The following is a 21,167-nucleotide window of genomic DNA, read 5'->3' on the forward strand; positions in this document are numbered from 1 at the left end:
ATCTCATCTATATCTATTCCATTTATATAAGGTTTAAAAACATACAAAACAATGCCATCTAATGTTTAGGCATACATACATATGTACAATAATTATGTAAAAATATACAACAATGATACATGCCAAATTCAAGAGAGTACAGAGAGGAGAATGGGGACAAGTGAGAAAGAAGGAAAAGGAAGGGAAGAAAAGAGGGAGAGGATAAAGACTGTATTTGTAATGATTTATTTCTTAAGTTGGATAGTAAGTGCTCATTATATTGTTTTTATATCTTTTTGAATATCAAGAATTTCATAAGTTAAAAAAAGAAAAACAGAGAGGTGGATGAAATGACCTGTGGGTCTGTGGAATGTAAGGTCTGATAAGTAACTGTCTCACAATGGTCTTTCAGCCCCTCCTCCTCTCAGCACTGCCCTCAGCTTCCCTTGAAAACACACCTACTGCTGCATGTGATGTGGCTGAGTCTGTCCAAGGAGGGCCCCAGTGAGCCCTGCTCTGACAGATGTCTTCTACTAGTAGCAGGGGCCCTTTCTGGCCAACTCTCCCTCCTCTCTGCTTATATTTGGCCTTCTAGACTATCTGATAGAGTCAGAAATGTTCATTAATTTTTATTACCATTACATGGTCTGGTTAAACTATTCCCATTTTACTGAATTGTCTGACATGCCTCACAGTCCGCAGCTGCAGGTTACCTGCAAAGAATTTGCCTTTGGCCACTCACATTCCCAGTCCTAACTCTTCACACTGCATGGTAAACTCCACTTTTCTGTAGGGCTGGGGAAGGCTGTCTTTAAGGATTCCCAGCATAGCTCTATCAATCTCAAAGCCCCAGGCTGGGAAATACAGGTGTTGATAAATTGCTTTGCAAAAAATAACAATCATGGTGTTCTTCTTCCTTTCATAGTGATTATGCATATAAATAGGCTTTTGAGTACAGATGGGTTCTGATCTGTTGGGTAACCTTGGCATCAAGTTTATAGGAGAGAGAGGTCTGCTGTATGGAGTGGGACAATGTAGCTCCAAGCTTGTTTCAGAGCCTGGATTCCTTTCACCATGCTCAAAGTGGACAAGCTCAGTCCTGCCAAAAGGATGTGGTGGCGCCCATGCGCTGACTTCCATAATCCCCAGGAACACTTTGTGAAACATATGCATAAAAAGTAGGCCCTGTCAGGCTAATATAACTACAAAAGCAGAACAAGCTGAGGAGAATGGATCAATGTAAACTACTTTGATCTTGTAAAGTCTTGAAACCTGCCTTACAATACATAATACAAATACACACAGACCTGGACCACACAGCTAATAGGTGGGTGTCCACCTGGCTAGAACATGGGCAGGCTCAACCTCCCTCTATTCCTAACTTCAGCCTGCAGCTTCCTTTCCCTCTGAGTTGGAACGTCATAATCATTGTTAGCCTTAAAAATCTTTACTAGTTTCCAAAAATGGAAAGAATGTATACGATCTTGGAGGTAAATTTAAAGCATCAACTGAACCTCCTATTGTTTCTTTAGGTATTTAACGATAATAAGGAAAGAGAAAGAATTCAATGTTTGTGGCACGGGAGCAGGGCTAGAGGGATGTGTCATTAAAATTCTCCCTTTGCCTGCCCTTTCTGGCTCCCCAGCGTTGAATGTGAGTTTTCAGGCATCAGATTAGTCATAAAGCCAAGTGTAGAAATGTGATAGGAATGATTAAGAATGATCCACTGTTCAGAAAATCCAACCAGAAAGGGTAGCTAAGGCCACCAAGCAGCATGGAATGGTGGAAATAACATGAGTTAGAGCCTGAAGTTCTGAGTTTGAATCCTAGCTGCTTAACCAACTAGCTGTGTTGTACTGGGCAAATGAATTAACCTCACTGAGCCTCGATTTCCTCAACTATAAAACTAGGAGAGTCATTCTCACCTTGTAAAATTGTAAAGCTCAAATCTAAACATTCAGTTTCCAGGTCATGAGGCCAGCCTTGTCTGATAAACATGGTGCTGAGCTTTCTTTCTTCTAGATCAGTGTTTCATAGCTCTTTAAAACTCCTTTTGATAAATCTAAAAATCCCACTGCCTCCTTTAATTCATTTAAACTTTCAAAATAAGTTAAATATTGTGACTGAAAAAAAAAACAGCAAAAGTAATTCTGAATATTTTAAAATTTACATAGCTACCCCACTGTCTCTGGAAATTCCATATACCCTTTCAGTGTAGGGGTGGTGGTAGTGGTGGATGGCAAATACTGTTTGCCACTCACTCACCAAAATCACAGATCTATACTTAGGTTCACACTAACATCCCCTCTCTGCCCCCAAAGAAGCCTCCTATTTCAATCCTTCCAGCCTTCAAGATCAAAGTCATACATTCTTCTTCCTCAAAGCAGCCTTCCCTGATTGCACCATCCAGCTCAAGTTACTATGGTTTTCCTTTTTTGAATGCTAGCACTGACTATGAAGACCCTTATACAATTGGCACTCAGTTACCACACTAGTGAATTTGCATTAGTTCTGTTTTACAGCTTTTAATTTTTTCTGTCCATTCAGGCTGTGCCCAGCACTGAGCCTTCCTTGGTTTTTCCTCACTTAGGAGTTATCCAGGGAAGGACAGCTGATAAAGTTTCAGAGGTTTTTCTGCTCAGCTTCTACACATAACAAGGGGGCAAAGCCCTCCTGAGCCCTAGTTACCTGTGGTACTACTGGGACCAGAATGCCCAAATGCCAATTGTTAATTGTGGCCTGAGTGCTTTCAAAGGGACATGGTGAATAGGTGCTCATCACAGATGCTATTTGGGTCATCACAAGTTATCTGCCTAAATGGGATTGTTTCTAATAGGATGGCAGCCTTCCTCCATTTCCTTTCCACTCATCCAAGTTGGAGGAGATTAAGGGAGCTAGTGCTTCTCTAGTAGGGCCCTGGCAGTCTGCAGCCAAAGCACTCTGGCCCTGGCCCTGGCCCTAGCCATAGCCCCAACAAGGAGCCCACCCCTGTCCCTCACATTACATGACTGAAACAGCTGGGAGCTGTTTGAATTTGGCCTCACTGGGTATTCATGGGGTTTAATAAAACACTGCAGGACATTTTATACAAATGACAGATGCTACAATCTGGAGAATGCAACTCTTCAGGACTGCAGACTGCCTCACTTGCTTGTCAGTAAGGTTCTCCCTAGCTCTTTAGAGGGGGCCCTGGCTACTCACCCCTAGCCTGACAACCTGGTTTTATCTCAGATACTAGGGAAGGCACATGGTGCTGGGACTGGATTTGTCTTTATCATTATTGTATTCCAGCATCTACAGTACATACTTAATAATAACAAAATAATAACAACAACAATGGCAACAGTGAACACTTAACCAACATATATTATGTGCCAGACATTATTCTAAATGCTTTGCATTTCCCCCCAGCTTTACTGAGGTATAATTGACAAAACTGTATATATTTAAGGAGTAATATGTGATGTTTTGATACATGTATGCATTATGAAATGATCACCACAATCAAGCTAATTAACATATCCATCATCTCACATAGTTACCTTTTTTTTTTTGTGATGAGAACACTTCAGATCTATTTTCTTAGCAAATTTCAATTATACAATACAGTGTTGCTAACTATAGTCACCATTTGTACATTAGCTCTCCAGAAGTTATTTGTCCTACATAACCGAAAGTTTTTACCCTTTTTACCCAACATATCCCCATTTCTGCCACCCCCATGAGTCCATGGCAACCACCATTCTACTCTCTACCTTTATGAGTTGGCCTGTTTCAGATTCCATATATAAGTGAGATAATACGGTATTTGTCTTTCTCTGTCTTATTTTATTTAGCATAGTGTCCTCCAGGTTCATCCATGTTGTTGGATATGGCAGACTTTCCTTAGTTTTTAATGCTGAATAATATTACATTGTGCGTGTGTGTGTGTGTGTGTGTGTGTGTGTATGACGTTTTCTTTATGTGTTCATCCATTGGCAGCTACACTTTGCATTTATTAACTTAAATCATTCTCACAACAATCCTACAAGTTAGATTCTGGTATAACCCGATTTTATGAGGAACTGTGGACATAGAGCAGTTAAGAAACCTGCTGAGGAATAAAAGCTACCATTTATGGCACTGCTGGGCTTTGAGACTAGGCTATCTGGCTCTAAAAATCTGTGCTTGTTTTAACCATTGTGTATACTGCCTCCCGATAAAAATGTGCTGAATGAATGATTAGTAACACTGCATATACAGTAATCAATGGCTAATATTTATTAAGTTTACTGTGTGCCAGGCACTGCAACTGTACTGTCTCATTTACCCCTCACAACCTCCCTTCCATGTAGATACTATTATGGTTCCCACTTTGCAAATGAGGGGATAATAAAAGGCACAGAGAATTTGTCCAAGGTCACACAACTGATGGGAAAAAGGAAATTGGTGGCCTCTTGTCTGGCCCTAGAACCCATGCTCTTGACATTATACTTTACTACTTCCCAATACTTCAGGTGATTCTCCTCAAAGCCTCCTGAGATGAATTCTGTCATCAGCCTGATTTGACACTGATAAAAATAAGGAGTTAAAGAACTGGCCCAAAGTTAGACAAATTAGTAAGAGACAAAGTCTAGGACTCAGGTGTCCTGGTTTTACAACCCCTGGTTTTAAAGCAGAAATCTTCTTTCTGCTCTATTCCGTCACTGATGCTACTGTTGCATTCCTGAGTTGTCCTGAATGGCTCATTCTCCAAGTCTGGCCCTTTAGTGCACAAAGAAATGGTCCAAATGCAGAAAGTTCCATGAATAGAAGAAATCCTCTCTCCAGCATCTTTATACTCTGTTTAGTTCTGATTCTCCCAGTATATGGTGAAAGTGACATAAATACTGAGCAGCTATGACACAGGGGACAACAGAGCATGTCCAGACTGGCACAATTGATGATAAATGGGGAAAAGGCTGTTAGAGGCAACTGCAGTGTTGTAGGAATATTGGCGGATGATTGATTGAAGAGAGGTAAAAGGGGCTCTCCTCTCTTCCTCAGTAAAAAGTGAAAGGGAAGAAATGAAAAAAGAGATAAATTCCCCAAAGCAACAAAGTAATGTTCAATATAATCATCTCAGGAGGAAAATAACAAAATACATTATTAACCAAAATAGCAGGGCAATAAGATTCAGGGGAGCAGAGACATTAAGGACACCATAAAGGACAAGAAGAAAGAGAAAAAAGAGTCTTATCAGGTTTTACAAAAGAAAAGTGACAAACAAAGAGGGAAGCGGCAAAAATTAAAGAAAGGATCACATACTTAGAAGCCACTGGTGTCATTTCACACCTACTATAATGGTCACTTAAAAAGTATCTTCATATATATATTCACACACATACATGCACACTCTGAAACAAGCTACAATTTCTTCAAGCTGTTCTAAGTGGTACATGCAATCCCAACTTCCAATGTGCAAAATGGGGAAGTTTTGGCTTAACTTATTGGGAATTAAGAGAATCTTAAGACTGGATGAGAATTTAGTAACTGGGCCAAATGATCTCAGGGATCAGATGGGTCTATCGATCTCTCATACTATTTCTGGCAGGAAATCATCTAGCACATTTGGGGTTACATCTAGTGACAGAGACCTCACTATCTTACAAGGCTGCTTAGTTATTTATTGGGGTGGGAGAAGACTAAGATTAACAAGTACCCACTAGGTGTCAGGCCCTCTATCAGGCATTTTACATGCATTGACTTCATTTAATCTTCACAACAATCCTGTAGAGTAGTTATTATCTTCATTTTACAGATGATAAAGTGAAGGTGGAGAAAGTGAAGTCATTTGCTTGAAGTCATGTAGTTAGTGAGCACTGGAACTAATGAGCCCAAAATTGTCTGAACATAAATTTTATGCTTTTCTACCACTCCACATTGCTTCTATCTGCAAGGAAACTGAAGAAAATCTGAAGTGCCAGGGTGAAATCCTGATATCTTCTGTCTAGTGCAACCCTCTCATCAACTAGTCTAGTTACTGGCAAGATAGAAGCTGGATTTTATGTGACATGACCTGCTCTTAGGAAACCAATGGAGAGTCCCTGTCACTGTACCTCCTTTTAAATGTTCACAACTCTTTAATAATCTATTATAGGAGGGACTGTAAAGATGGCAGAGGAGTAAGATGTGGAGATCACCTTCCTTCCCACAAATACATCAAAAATACATCTACATTGTGGAACAACTCCTACAGAACACCAACTGAATGCTGGCAAAAGACCTCAGACTTCCCAAAAGGCAAGGAACTCCCAAGGTACCTGGGTAGGGCAAAAGAAAAAGCAGATACAAAAGAATAGGGATGGGACCTGCACCTCTGTGAAGGAGCTTGAAGGAGGAAAAGTTTCCACACACTAGGAAGTCCCTTCACTAGCTGAGATGGGAGGTGGGTGGGGGGGAAGCTTCAGAGCCATGGAGGAGAACACAGCAACAGGGGTGCGGAGGGCAAGGCAGAGAGAGTCCCACACAGAGGATCGGTGCCGACCAGCACTCACCAGCCTGAGAGGCTTGTCTGTTCACCAGCCAGGGTGGGTGGGGCTGGGAGCTGAGGCTTGGGCTTTGGACATCAGAACCCAGAGAGAGAACTGGGGTTGGCTGCGTGAACACAACGTGAAGGGGGCTGGTGCTCCACAACTAGCCAGGAGGGTGTCTGGGAAAAAGTCTGGAACTGCCTAAGATGCAAGGGAACATTGTTTCAGGATGAGCAAGGAGAAGGGATTCAGAGCACCACCTAAACCAGCTCCAGAGATTGGCGCAAGCCACGGCTATCAGCTCGGACACTAGAGATGGGCATGAAATGCTAAGGCTGCTGCTGTAGCCACCAAGAAACCTATGTGCAAGCACAGGTCACTATCCACACTTCCCCTCAGGGAGCCTGGGCAGCCTGCCACTGCCAGGGTTCTGGGATCCAGAGAAAACTTCCCTGGGGGAACACACAGCATGCATCAGGCTGTTGCCATGTCCCACAAGCCTCTGATGCCACAGGCTTGTGCTGCATTCCGTACCCCTCCCTCCCTTGGCCTGAGTGAGCCAGAGCTCCCTAATAAGCTGCTACTTTAACCCCATCCTGGCTGGGTGGGGAACAGACACCCTCAGGTAACCTATGCACAGAGGCGGGGCCAAATACAAAGCTGAACCACAGGAGCTGTGCAAACAAAGAAGAGAAAGGGAAATCTCTCCCAGCAGCCTCAGGAGCAGCAGATTAAATCTCCACAATCACCCTCATGTACCCTGCATCTGTGGAACACCTGAATAGACAACAAATCATCCAAAAATTGAGGTGGTGGACTTTGGGAGCAACTGTAGACTTGGGGTTTGCTTTCTGCATCTAATTTGTTTCTGGTTTTATGTTTATTTTAGGTTAGTATTTAGAGCTAATTATCATTGGTAGATTTGTTTATTGATTTGGTTGTTCTCTTCATTTTTTTGCCTATATATTTTTTCCTTTTTCTCTTTTTGTGACTATGTATGTGCATGCTTCATTGTGTGATTTTGTCTGTATAGACTTGCTTTTACCATTTGTCCTAGGGTTCTGTCTGTTGGGATATTTTCTTTTTTTGCATAAATTTTAGCACTTGTTATCATTGATGGATTTGTTTTTTGGTTTGCTTGTTCTCTTCTTTCTTTCTTCTTTTATATTACTTTTTAAAATAATATTTTTTTATTTTAATAACAATATTTTTTTTTCTTTCTTCCTTTTTCTCCCTTTCCTTCTGAGCCAAGTGGCTGACAGGGTCTTGGTGCTCAGGCTGGGTGTCAGGCCTGAGCCTCTGAGGTGGGAGAGCTGAGTTCAGCACACTGGCCCACCAGAGAACTTCCAGCCCCACGTAATATAAAAAAGCGAAAGTGTTCACAGAGATCTCCATCTCAACACTAAGACCCAGATCCACTCAACAACCAGCAAGTTACAGTGCTGGACACTCTATGCCAAACAACTAGTAAGACAGGAAGACAACCCCACTCACTAGCAGAGAGGCTGCCTAAAATCATAGTAAGGTCACAGACACCAAAAATCACACCATTGGACGTGGTCTTGCCCACCAGAAAGACAAGATACAGTCTCACCCACCACAAGACACGCACCAGTCCCCTACACCAGGAATCCTACACAACCCACTCAAGCAAACTTACTCACTGAGGGCAGACACCAAAAACAACAGGAACTATGAAACTGCAGCATGCAAAAAAGAGACCCCAAACACACTAAGTTAAGCAAAATGAGAAGACAGAGAAATACACAGCAGATGAAGGAGCAAAGTAAAACCTCACCAGACCAAAAAATGAAGAGGAAATAGGCAGTCTACCTGAAAAAGAATTCAGAGTAATGATAGTAAAGATGATCCAAAAGCTTGAAAATAAAATGGAAAAAATACAAGAAATGTTTACCAAGGACCTAGAAGAACTAAAGAGCTAACAAACAATGATGAACAACACAATAAATGAAATTAAAAATCCTCTAGAAGGAATGAATAGCAGAATAATTGAGGTAGAAGAACGGATAAGTGACCTGGAAGATAAAAGAGTGGAAATAACTACTGCAGAGCAGAATAAAGAAAAAAGAATGAAAAGAATTGAGGACAGGGAACATATGTATATGTATAGCTGATTCACTTTGTTATAAATCAGAAACTAACACACCACTGTAAAGCAAATATACTCCAATAAAGATGTAAAAAAAAAAAGAATTGAGGACAGTCTCAGAGACCTCTGAGACAACATTATCACACCAACTTTTGTATTACAGGGGTCTCAGAAGAAGAGAAAAAGAACGGGACTGAGAAAATATGTGAAGAGATTATAGTTGAAAACTTCCCTAATATGGAAAAGGAAATAGTCAGTCAAGTCCAGGAAATGCATAGAGTCCCATACAGGGTAAATTCAAGAAGAAACACAGCAAGACACATATTAATCAAACTAACGAAAATTAAATACAAAGAAAATATATTAAGATCAGCAAGGGAAAAACAACAAATAACATACAAGGAAACCCCCATAACATTAACAGCTGATCATTCAGCAGAAACTCTGCAAGCCAGAAGGGAGTTGCAGGACATATTTAATAAATTGATGAAAGAGAAAAACCTACAATCAAGATTACTCTACCCACCAAGGATCTCATTCAGATTCAATGGAGAAATTAAAAACTTTACAGAGAGGCAAAAGTGAAGAGAATTCTTCACTAAACCAGCTTTACAAAAATGCTAAAGGAACTTCTCTAGGCAGGAAACACAAAAGAAGGAAAACACCTACAATAACAAAGCCAAAACAATTAAGAAAATGGTAATAGGAGGATACATATAGATAACTACCTTAAATGTACAAGGATTAAATGCTCCAAGGAAAAGACATAGAGTGGATGAATGGATACAAAAACAAGACCCGTATATATGCTGTCTACAAGACACCCACTTCAGACCTAGGGACACATACACCCTGAAAGTGAGGGGATGGAAAAAGATATTCCATGCAAATGCAAATCAAAACAAAGCTGAAGTAGCAATTCTCATATAAGACAAAATAGACTTTAAAATAAAGACTATTACAAGAAACAAGGACACTACATAATGATCAAGGTATTAATCCAAGAAGAAGATATAGCAATTGTAAATACATAAGCAGCAAATATAGGAGCACCTCAATACATAAGGCAAATGCTAACAGCCTTAAAAATGGAAACCGACAGTAACACAGTTATAGTGGGGGACTTTAACACCCCACTTTCACCAATGGTCAGATCATGCAAAATGAAAATAAATAAGGAAACACAGCTTTAAATGATACATTAAACAAGATGGACTTAAATTATATTTATAGGACATTCCATCCAAAAACAACAAAACACACTTTCTTCTCAAGTGCTCGTGGAATATTCTCCAGGATAGATCATACCGTGGGTCACAAATCAAGCCTTGATAAATTTCAGAATATTGAAACCGTATCAAGTATCTTTTCCAACAACAATGCTATGAGACTAGATATTAATTACAGGAAAAAATCTGTAAAAAATATAAACACATGGAGGCTAAACAATACACTACTAAATAACCAAGAGATCACTGAAGAAATCAAAGAGGAAATCAAAAAATACTTAGAAAAAAATGACAATGAAAACATGATGACCCAAAACCTTTGGGATGCAGCAAAAGCAGTCTGAAGAGGGAAGTTTATAGCAATATAATCCTACCTCAAGAAACAAGAAAAAAATCCTCAACAAAACACAAGCAAACAGAATCCAAGAGCACATTAAAGGGACCATACACCATGATCAATGGGGTTCATCTCACGAATGCAAGGATTCTTCAATATATGCAGATCAATCAATGTGATACACAATATTAAAGAACTGAAGGATAAAAACCATATGATCATCTCAATACATGCAGAAAAAGCTTTTCAGAAATTTCAACACCCATTTAAGATAAAAACACTCCAGAAAGTAGGCATAAAGGGAACTTACCTCAACATATAAAGGCCATATATGAAAAACCTACAGCCAGCATCATTCTCAATGGTAAAAAACTGAAACCATTTCCACTAAGATCAGGAACAAGACAAGGTTGCCCACTCTCACCACTATTATGCAACACAGTATTGGAAGTTTTAGCCACAGCAATCAGTGAAAAAAAAGAAATAAAAGGAATCCAAATCGGAAAAAGAAGAACTAAAACTGTCACTGTTTGCACATGACATGACACTATACATAGAGAATCCTAAAGATGCTACCAGAAAACTACTAGAGCTAGTCAATGAATTTAGTAAAGTAGCAGGATACAATATATATGCACAGTAATCACTTGCATTCCTAGACACTAATGATGAAAAATCTGAAAGAGAAAATAAGGAAACACTCTCATTTCCCACTGCAACAAAACGAATAAAATACCTAGGAATAAGCCTAACTAAGGAGACAAAAGACATGTATGAAGAAAACTATAAGACACTGATGAAATAAATTAAAGATGATACAAACAGATGGAGAGATATACCGTGTTCTTGGATTGGAAGAATCAAAATTGTGAAAACGACTATACTACCCAAAGCAATCTACAGATTCAATGCAATCCCTATCAAACAACCTATGGCATTTTTCACAGAACTGGAACAAAAAATTTCTCAATTTGTATGGAAACACAAAAGACCCCGAATAGCCAAAGCAATCTTGAGAAAGAAAAACAGTGCTGGAAGAATCAGGCTCCCTGGCTTCAGACTATACTACAAAGCTACAGTAATCAAGACAGTATGGTACTGGCACAAAAACAGAAAGATAGATCAATGAAACAGGATAGAAATCCCAGAGATAAACCCACGCACATATGGTCACCTCACATTTGATAAAGGAGGCAAGAATATACAATGGAGAAAAGACAGCCTCTTCAATAAGTCGTGCTGGGAAAACTGGACAGCTACATATAAAATAATGAAATTCGAACACTCCCTAACACCATGCACAAAAATAAACACTAAATGGATTAAAGACCTAAATGTAAGAGCAGACACTATAAAACACTTAGAGGAAAACATAGGCAGAACACTCTATGACATAAATCACAGCAACATCCTTTTTGACCCACCTCCTTGAGAAATAGAAATAAAAATAAACAAATGGGACCTAATGAATCTTAAAAGCTTTGCACAGCAAAGGAAACCATAAACAACATGAAAAGACAACCCTCAGAATGGGAGAAAATATTTGCAAATGAAGCAACTGACAAAGGATTAACCTCCAAAATATACAAGCTACTCATGCATCTCAATATCAAAAAACAACCCAATCCAAAAATGGGCAGAAGACCTAACTAGACATTTCTCCAAAGAAGATATACAGATTGCCAACAAACATATGAAAGGATGCTCAACATCACTAATCGTTAGAGAAATGCAAATCAAAAGTACAGTGAGATATCACCTCACACCCGTCAGAATGGCCATCATCAAAAAATCTACAAACAATAAATGCTAGAGAGGGTGTGGAGAAAAGGCAACCCTCTTGCACTGTTTGTGGCAATGTAAATTGATACAACCACTATGGAGAACAGTATGGAGGTTCCTTAAAAAACTGAAAATATTACTACCATATGACCCAGCTATCCCACTACTGGGCATATACTCTGAGAAAACCATAATTCAAAAAGGGTCATGTAGTACAATTCTCATTGTCGCACTATTTACAATAGCCCGGACATGGAAGCAACGTAAGTGTCCATCGACAGATGAATGGATAAAGAAGATGTGGCACATATATACAATGGCATATTACTCAGCAATAGAAAGAAACAAAATCGAGTTATTTGCGGTGAGGTGGATGGACTTAGAGACTGTCATACAGAGTGAAGTAAGTCAGAAAGAGGCAAACAAATACCGTAGGCTAACACATATATGTGGAATAAAAAAAAAAATTCGGTTCTGAAGAACTTAGGGGCAGGACAGGAATAAAGACGCAGACATAGAGAATGGAATTAAGGACACAGGGAGTGGGAAAGGTAAGTTGGGACGAAGTGAGGGAGTAGCATTGACATATATACATTACCAAATGTAAAATAGATAGCTAGTGGGAAGCAGCTGCATTGCACAGGGAGATCAGCTTGGTGTTTTGTGTCCCCCTAGAAGGGTGGGATAGGGAGGGTGGGAGGCAGACACAAGAGGGAGGCCATATGGGGATATATGTATACATATAGCTGATTCACTTTGTTATACAGCAGAAACTGACACACCATTGTAAAGCATTTATACTCCAATAAAGATGTTAAAAAGTATCTATTATAGAATTCTGACAAGCTCAATGACAATAATGACATAGAGGTTACTAATGAAGAATTTGGAGTCAGCTTGCCTGGATGCAATTCCTGGCTCCATTGCTCACTAGACATAATATCACCTTGGGCAAATTATATAACTTCTCTGTACCTCACTTTACATATATTTAAAATGGGAAAAATAATAGTACCTACGTCATGGGTTTGTTGTAAGGATTAAATTGAGTTAATGAATGTAAAGGCCTTAGAACAGAATCATAGAGGTGCACAGTAAATGTTGATTCATTATTATTTTATTGTCAATCTGTATTTCCTAGAATCTTTTATATTTTGAAAACTGGTACATTTTCCCATCTATAGTGTTGTCATAGATCTCCTGTAACTCATTACTCCGTTGAGTTTACCTACAGCAATTCTGCTGAGGACATCTGAGTATTATTTCATTGCCCAGTGATGTATGTATTTTTAAATTACATTACACTTAAATTCCATTAGTCTACAAGCTCTAAGAAGGCAGAGCTGACTGGCACAGAGCAGGGGTTCAATAATTATAGCATGAAAGAATGAATTCAGAGCACTGAAGTGCTTTCTTACAACCTCAGATACCTTAGGTTTAAATTCCCCCTCAACAGGTTTATGCTCTTTTTCCCTTGACAGAGGTTTTAAGTTCCTGTGTTAATAGTAAATTATTTGTCCCTAGAAGGGAGTTGCCAGACTACAGTCTTTTTTCCCTTGACAGAGAGGTTTTAAGTTCCTGTGTTAATAGTAAATTATTTGTCCCTTGAAGAGAGTTGCCAGACTACAGACTATCACTTCTTTTTTCTTCTTTTTTTTGAAAAGATCTTTTTAAATCATTGATATTGTCTTAGAATCTTTAAAAACTAACTTTGACTCATTGTAAGATTCATGAAACTAATCTTTGTCACTCCTATTAAATATCCTATACATATAAAATATTACATATGAATATCCACTTGCTACAGGCCCATGTTTTGTCCTCCTTTTTATATATGAACTCATCAGAAAGCTTTATGCAGCCACATTTGATTACGTAGCTTTCTTGTCCCCTTTCTTCCCTGTAAAAAGGATTACTGTGCTTTGGAGCCTCCTTTTTAACTCTGTGCCTGAGGTGAGTGTCTTACTCGCCCAGCTCTAGTCCTGGCCCTTTTCCTCTGTAGATTTCCTTTGCCAAAGGATTCTTCATATCCAGGAAGATTTATCCATTTCTTCCAGCTCTACCTCAAGAGGAAAGGCTTTTATAGCAATGGCAAGAGGTCCCTCAACCATCCAGCAGACCAAAGACCTTGTCTCTTTCTATACCTTATTTTGGTGCCATGGTCATTTCTCAAACGTTTACTCCCAGGGCTTCCCTGGTGGTTGAGAGTCCACCTGTCGATGCAGGGGACACGGGTTCGTGCCCCGGTCCAGGAAAATCCCACATGCCGCGGAGCGGCTAGGACGGTGAGCAATGGCCGCTGAGCCTGCGCGTCCAGAACCTGTGCTCTGCAATGGGAGAGGTCACAACAGTGGGAGGCCCGCGTACCAAAAAAAAAAAAATTTACTCCCTATTGCTGAATAGAAAGGCCTATTGCAGGTACCAAATAGAAATCCTCAACCATAGCCTCAACACAAACATCAGATTTAGTTTTAATAGGCTTTGAAAAATCAAACTGTAGCTTCTCATGCTCTGAGAAACCAGAGTCAAGAAGGCCCAGGTATATGGATAGCTTTTTTCTGGAAGGGGAGGCCATGGTTCTTGCTAGAACAAGAAGGCTCCCATTGGAAGAAAGCTATGCTAGCTTCAAGGTTTCTCTTGTTTTTGTCATCCTTTTTGCCTGCTACACCCTGCCCGCTTGGCTGGCTTGGCTTCTGGTTTCTCCTTAATCACTGGCTTCTACTAGCTGGCCTGGAGCTGACTCTCATTCCATTTTAGTTTTCTGCTGTCCCCTGGCTCCTAAAATTAGCTCACTGTCCATGTTGTTTCTTCCCTTTATTTCTAGCCTTTGCCTCACTATTTTGTGTTCTGGCTCCTGGCCGTGTCTCCTATAGCTACTACTTTGCGGAGCTGAGTTTCACATTTTCCTTAAAGTAATCTCAGCCTTGGCTGACAGATGCTTAAATTAACAGGGTGTGAGTGGTGGGCAACGCTAAAATAAACCAGCTTCCTAATCTCTTTTCTGTGTCTCTCTACAACTGGTTGTTCTGAGTGTAAGCATGGCTCAGTGGGAAGAATGAGCACACGCCTATTGGTGACATGACTGATATGCCGAGAATTTCCTTGGCTACATAAGTTAACCCTCAAAAATCCTGCCTCCTGATTTGATGGACGTCTAAGGAAGAGTTGGGGGTAGATAATAAGAAGGCTGGGTGTTTGGCCAATTTCCAGATTCATAAAAGTTCTCTCTTCCAGGGCCAGGTCCAGACCAAGGCAGTAATTTTCTCCATTAACTAGTGTGCTATCAGTTCTAGAGCTGGCACTTAAAGCTTATTCTCAAATATTGAGGCAGTTTGACTTGAAACTCAATTTGTTCCCTCAATCCACTGTCAAAGGCAAATAGCCAGAGATTTAATGCAAGATGTGGTATACACAGAGAACAGGGGGCTTAAAAACAAATGTGTGGTTCCTGTTCCACGCTGGAAAAGATGGCAGTGTTTAACCTGGTGCTTCATGATTTAGTATTCCCTTTCAGAGGTATTTGCTACTTGGTAAGGAAGAGAACAAAGGGGATGGCTTATGGAGAAAGAGCCAAGGGTAGGATGGTGAATTTAAAAAGTCACTTTAGGGCTTCCCTGGTGGCGCAGTGGTTGGGAGTCCGCCTGCAGATGCGGGGACGCGCATTCGTGCCCTGGTCCGGGAAGATCCCACATGCTGCGGAGCGGCTGGGCCTGTGATCCATGGCCGCTGAGCCTGCGCGTCCGGAGCCTGTGCTCCGCAACAGGAGAGGCCACGACAGTGAGAGGCCCGCATACCGCAAAATAAATAAATAAATAAAAAGTCACTTTAAGCATTCTTTGGTTTTCCCCTCCTCTTTTATTTTCCCTGGTCCCAAATTCTCCCCAGCCAGTCCCTGGAACTAAAAGTGATCTGAACTCCCTATCCTAAGGGAGGAGGTGGAGGAAACAGTATCCCATCAGGAGGAATCAGGCTGAGAACATATGCCATCCTCCTGCCTGCCAAGGAGAAGATACCAAGAAACAAACACTCATGCTGAGTTAATCACAAGAGCAAGACCTTTTCTCAAATGGATTACAGAGAAGGGAGGGTAAAGAAGAGCACAGCTGAGAGTTATAGGGATGTGACACAACTTGTATAGGAAATGGGTAGGGGAACAGGGAAAATTCCTGTATCACAAAGGTAAGGCACCTTACCTGTAAGAGTAAAGTAGGAGGTCCCTTGTTGGTTCCTAGGGCAGTAAGGGGCCAGATGGTCAAAGCCATTAGAGTAGAAATGAGGGGAGGTGCTCAGGGAAGCCACTTATTCACCAACTGGGATAGAAATATTTCAATATTTTTCACAACTGGTGCAAATCAGCAGGCTATCAGCTCTGGGTCGAAAAGAGTGAGAAAGATCGCCATGAAGGGCAGGAGGGAAAAGTGTATAAAAGATACCAACACAAACTTTACCAATTTCAGAATTTCACTGCCCATAAGCCAGCCCTGCTTGTGATATTCATGCCATACCAGTGATCCTGATATGGAATTGCTGCCAATATATTGTCTTGTTTTTGCCCAGCAGGGTTAGCCCACTTTGTTGGGAACTGGGGATGATGGAGAGGAAGGGTGTGGTGCCCCCTGGGGTGCCCATATCCCTCAGGGAAGAAAGGGGTGGGGTTACCTTCTTGCAGAGGACCATCTGGTGGTCAAACAGGAAGAAGACCCGTTGCTGGTTGCGGCCGTAGGGCTGGTAGATCCACGCCATCTCCCCAGTGTAGATCAGCTCCGAGCTCCTGTCTAGGATGTCCTCGCCCTGGGAAGGACATGTGATAGTGAGAGGCAGCCAGGCAGGAGGGATGGCCCCTTCACTTGCCTGGAGGCACCTAGAGCTCGGCATAGGCTGGGACAGGAGGAGGACAGAAAGGGCCCGGTGAGGAAGAAAGGATGGAGGGAGGGACCTCTGGGAATCTCTGAAAGGCTCCATGAGCTATAAAGACCCATACTCTTGTTTACCCTGAGGCCAAATGAGCCCCACTACCCAGGACTGCTATAGTCCTTCTTTGCCAGTTGCTCTCTGGCCCTAGAGGCACCAGCTGCCATGAGGTGTCTGTCTATCTGTCTCTCTCTCTCTTATTCTCCCTCTTTCTTTTTCTCTAAATCTCTCTTTCTGCCCCAATCTTTCATCCTAGTTCTAGACTTTTAGTCTCTTTCTTGTACCTGAAGAGTAAAGCCTGAGCAGGTGCTAGAAGTCTCTCTGCTTCCCAGACAAGTAAAACAAGACAGGGAAGGACAAGAAGGAGATGATGTTTGAAGGAGAGAAAGAGAATCCATTCACCCTCTCAAAATTGTTTTTCCTTCCTTTCTCAGTTCATTAAAATCACTGATTAAACAGGAAATTTCATCACCTTGGTCTGTTATCCAGAAAGCCTGAATAACTTGCTTATATTTCTTGCTATGTAGAATCAGACACACACACCAAAAACACCGAACATCTAGCTAATTCTATTCTACAGAGTTTCCAAGGGCCTCTTATTTATGGGAACTCTGATATGTGGGGGTCTATGTCAGATGCCAAGCCAGACTTTGCCCTGTTATCGAGGAGCTTACATGTCAGCAAAGGAGTCTAATATAGGTATGCTCAGAACTCATGGAATGCAAGGCAAACCATGGGGACAAAAAGAAGTGGCCCCCTGACTCAGGAGAATTAATACTTATCGAGCAACTACAGGGATCAGACATTGTGCTACATACTTTCACTCTGTCTCTTCTGAGCATCACAGTAGCCCTGGGAGGTAGATAGTCTTGCTGTCATCTTTATAGTCTGAGGTACAAAGAAGTCAAGTGATCAGCCACAGTCACCCAGCTAGTTAGCCAAAGATCCACAATCCAACCACAAGTCTGCAGCTCCAGAGAGTGTGTTCACTTTTGCCACTATGTTATACTGTCTCTAGGCCAAAAAGTCACTGGAGAGTCAGTCCCTTCCTCTCTCTGGGTCTCAGTTTTCCAGCTGTTAAATGAGGTATGTGAGGATGATCTCTAAGGTCTTAGCACTGATACTCTAATGCTAAGGTCTCAGCCTTGTACTGAAAAGCTTCAAGTCAACTTTAGAGATGGGGGTTCCCGCATCTCCCCAGAAACAATCAGAGGTAAACAGTCTAGGCAGGGCAGTGGCCCAAAGAGAAGGGTATCAGGAAATTGTATTCTTGAGCATATCACTTTTTTTTCAGTCTAAGGGATGGAAAGAAAAAGGGGAGCTCAATGGAAATATTTTCTAATAATACAACCTCAAAAAGAAAGCTCAACTTGAGGACACAGGGAGGGGGAAGGGTAAGCTGGGATGAAGTGAGAGAGTGGCATGGACATATATACTCTACCAAATGTAAAATAGCTAGTGGGAAGCAGTCACATAGCACAGGGAGATCAGCTTGGTGCTTTATGACCACCTAGAGGGGTGGGATAGGGAGGGTGGGAGGGAGATGCAAGAGGGAGGAGATATGGGGACATATGTATATGTATAGCTGATTCACTTTGTTATAAAGCAGAAACTAACACACCACTGTAAAGCAATTATACTCCGATAAAGATGTTAAAAAAAAAAAAGAAAGCTCAGAGATACTAGTGTGACTCCAGACTACACCTCAGGGGTTCCCTGGAACTTTGGTAAACACTCCTCCTTGAGGGGCCCACATACTAGCACAGAACTTCTGGAGGCCCAGTGCTAGGAGAAGAATCCCTCAGAGTGTGGGGGTCATGCAAGGTTTTCCTGTTGGAGGGATGGGAAGCTGAACATGGTACCAGTTGGCCATGCCCCACCTTGAGGCAGGCCAGGAAGATGTACTATAGTCCATTTTGAATATGTATGAAGTGAAAGAACGCTATAAAAGGGGCCAATGCTATACAAAGATGGCCAGTATGACTTTTAAAGGCACAACTTGCTAAGCTGAGAATGATCAGACCAGGAGGACTACTCAGTGGCATCTGGTCTACACACTGCACCAGCTAGGAGCAACCCAATTCTATCAATTCTGTTTTAAGTACTTGCCATAAAATGCCACTTGATGCCACTCTACCAAGAAAAAAAAAAAACTTGAAAAAATACACCTCTATGCTCACCAAGGTGATTGTTGTCAGTTAACTCATCTTCTCTGTTCCTCAGTTTCCTCATCTTTAAAATGATGATAACATTACCAACCTCATTTGGCTGTGGTAAGGATTATATAAGTTAACATATATAAAGTGTTTACAAAAGTACACATCACACTGTAAGCTCCATATAGTGATAGTTATTACCTTGATTATTACTGTGTACCCTAAATCCTGTGCCACATATTCCTATTAATACAACCCAATAAGGGATGTAGTGCTATTTGTCCCCAAACCAGTGTCAGAGAAATTGGAAGTAATATGCCGAAAGTGGCAGAATCCAAGAGAGAGTCGCTCAAAAGTCCATGCTCTAAACCATCAAACCACAGCAAAATAATGATCCCTTAATGGAAAAAGCAGCTGCTTTGGAAATTTCTAAGGTAAGAACCTCAAAGACTTCAGTTCTGGGCCCAGTGCTGCCGTCAACTCATTTCCTTCAGAAGTAGCTTAATCACAATCTGTTTCCTCATTTAGACAATGGGGCTAATTCAAAGGTTCCTGTTTGACTCAAATCACATGGCTGCTTGAGAACATGAAATAAGCTCATGTAAGGTAGAGGGACCTCTCAGAGTTTAGAGCAATCAGACTTTGCCCTCTCTGCCCCACTGCACTACACAGTTCTTTGCCTTGACCCCTCAAGTGCAATCTCTTCCCACCTCCCACTCCTCCACATGCCTTCTGTTCTCTTCCATTCTTCCAGAATTTTGCTCACACTGTTTTCTCTGCCTGGAACATACTTGCCCTCACTGGATAGTCAAGGCTACATCTCATTCATTTCAATATCCCAATGCCCAGCACCTCATTCTAATTATAGGCTGATTATCTGATGTAGGGTTGTGCCCTGAGCACATCAAGGGAGAGGACAAAGGAAATGCTACCCTTCTCAGAGTTTATATTCAATTCTGCCTGCTAGGAGGAAAGCAGGGAAATAACAAATCTATCCCTCCACATTTGATCTCCTGGTCCAAAGAGTATGCCTCATCAAGTCATTTAGCTTTAAAAAGATGTTTTTGCTGCTGTCATCACGTTGGGCTTTTGTGTTTTCTCCAACTTCTTTGGATTCAAACGTCCAATGGTAAACTGGAACATGCTATTGAGTATTATACAACCAGGCTATGGGGGAAGGGTGCTATGAGGAGGAAATCACAACAACACACAATCAAGTTCTCAAATATGAGCTGCAAACTTGGGATCCTGGTAAAAATCTCCAGAAAAAAAAAAAGATATAAAAGAAGCTGTCAGGGTTACAGCTACATGTAAAAGAATGAAATTAGAACACTTCCTAACACCATACACAACAATAAACTCAAAATGGATTAAAGACCTAAATGTAAGGCCAGAAACTATCAAACTCTTAGAGGAAAACATAGGCAGAACACTCTATGACATAAATCACAGCAAGATCCTTTTTGAGCCACCTCCTACAGAAATGGAAATAAAAATAAACAAATGGGACCTAATGAAACTTAAAAGCTTTTGCACATCAAAGGATACCATAAACAAGAGGAAAAGACAACCCTCAGAATGGGAGAAAATATTTGCAAATGAAGCAACTGACAAAGAATTAACCTCCAAAATTTACAAGCAGCACATGCAGCTCAATAACAAAAAAACAAACAACCCAATTCAAAAATGGGCAGAAGACCTAAAGAGACATTTCTCCAAAGAAGATATACAGATTGCCAACAAACACATGAAAGAATACTCAACATCACTAATCATTACAGAAATGCAAATCAAAACTACAATAAGGTATCACCTCACACCAGTCAGAATGGCCATCATCAAAAAATCTACAAACAATAAATGCTGGAGAGGGTGTGGAGAAAAGGGAACCCTCTTGCACTGTTGGTGGGAATGTAAATTGATATAGCCACTATGGAGAACAGTATGCCGGTTCCTTATAAAACTAAAAATAGAACTACCATATGACACAGCAATCCCCCTACTGGGCATATACCCTGAGAAAACCATAATTCCAAAAGAGTCATGTACCACAATGTTCATTGCAGCAATATTTACAATAGCCAAGAAATGGAAGCAACCTAAGTGTCCATCAACAGATGAAGAATGGATGAAGAAGATGTGGCACATATATACAATGCAATATTACTCAGC

General features: G+C 41.0%; 1 protein-coding gene across 5 annotated transcripts in view; it reads right to left on the minus strand.

The window, feature by feature from the left end:
• The window catches only part of ARHGEF9 (Cdc42 guanine nucleotide exchange factor 9), a gene marked incomplete at both ends in the record, with an annotated part of 219,229 nt that overhangs the window by 25,324 nt on the left and 172,738 nt on the right, over nt 1-21,167 (minus strand). For 4 of the 5 annotated variants that reach the window (XM_079910060.1, XM_079910058.1, XM_079910056.1 and 1 more), the window contains one exon: nt 16,588-16,719. The exons of the other annotated variant lie outside the window; for it this stretch is intronic. In XM_079910060.1, the coding sequence (XP_079766186.1) occupies nt 16,588-16,719 (132 nt within the window). The remainder of the gene's footprint in view (nt 1-16,587; nt 16,720-21,167) is intronic. 5 annotated transcript variants of the gene reach the window in all.

The sequence above is a fragment of the Stenella coeruleoalba genome, assembly GCF_951394435.1.
Source record: "Stenella coeruleoalba genome assembly, chromosome: X".
NCBI classification, from domain to species: domain Eukaryota; kingdom Metazoa; phylum Chordata; class Mammalia; order Artiodactyla; family Delphinidae; genus Stenella; species Stenella coeruleoalba.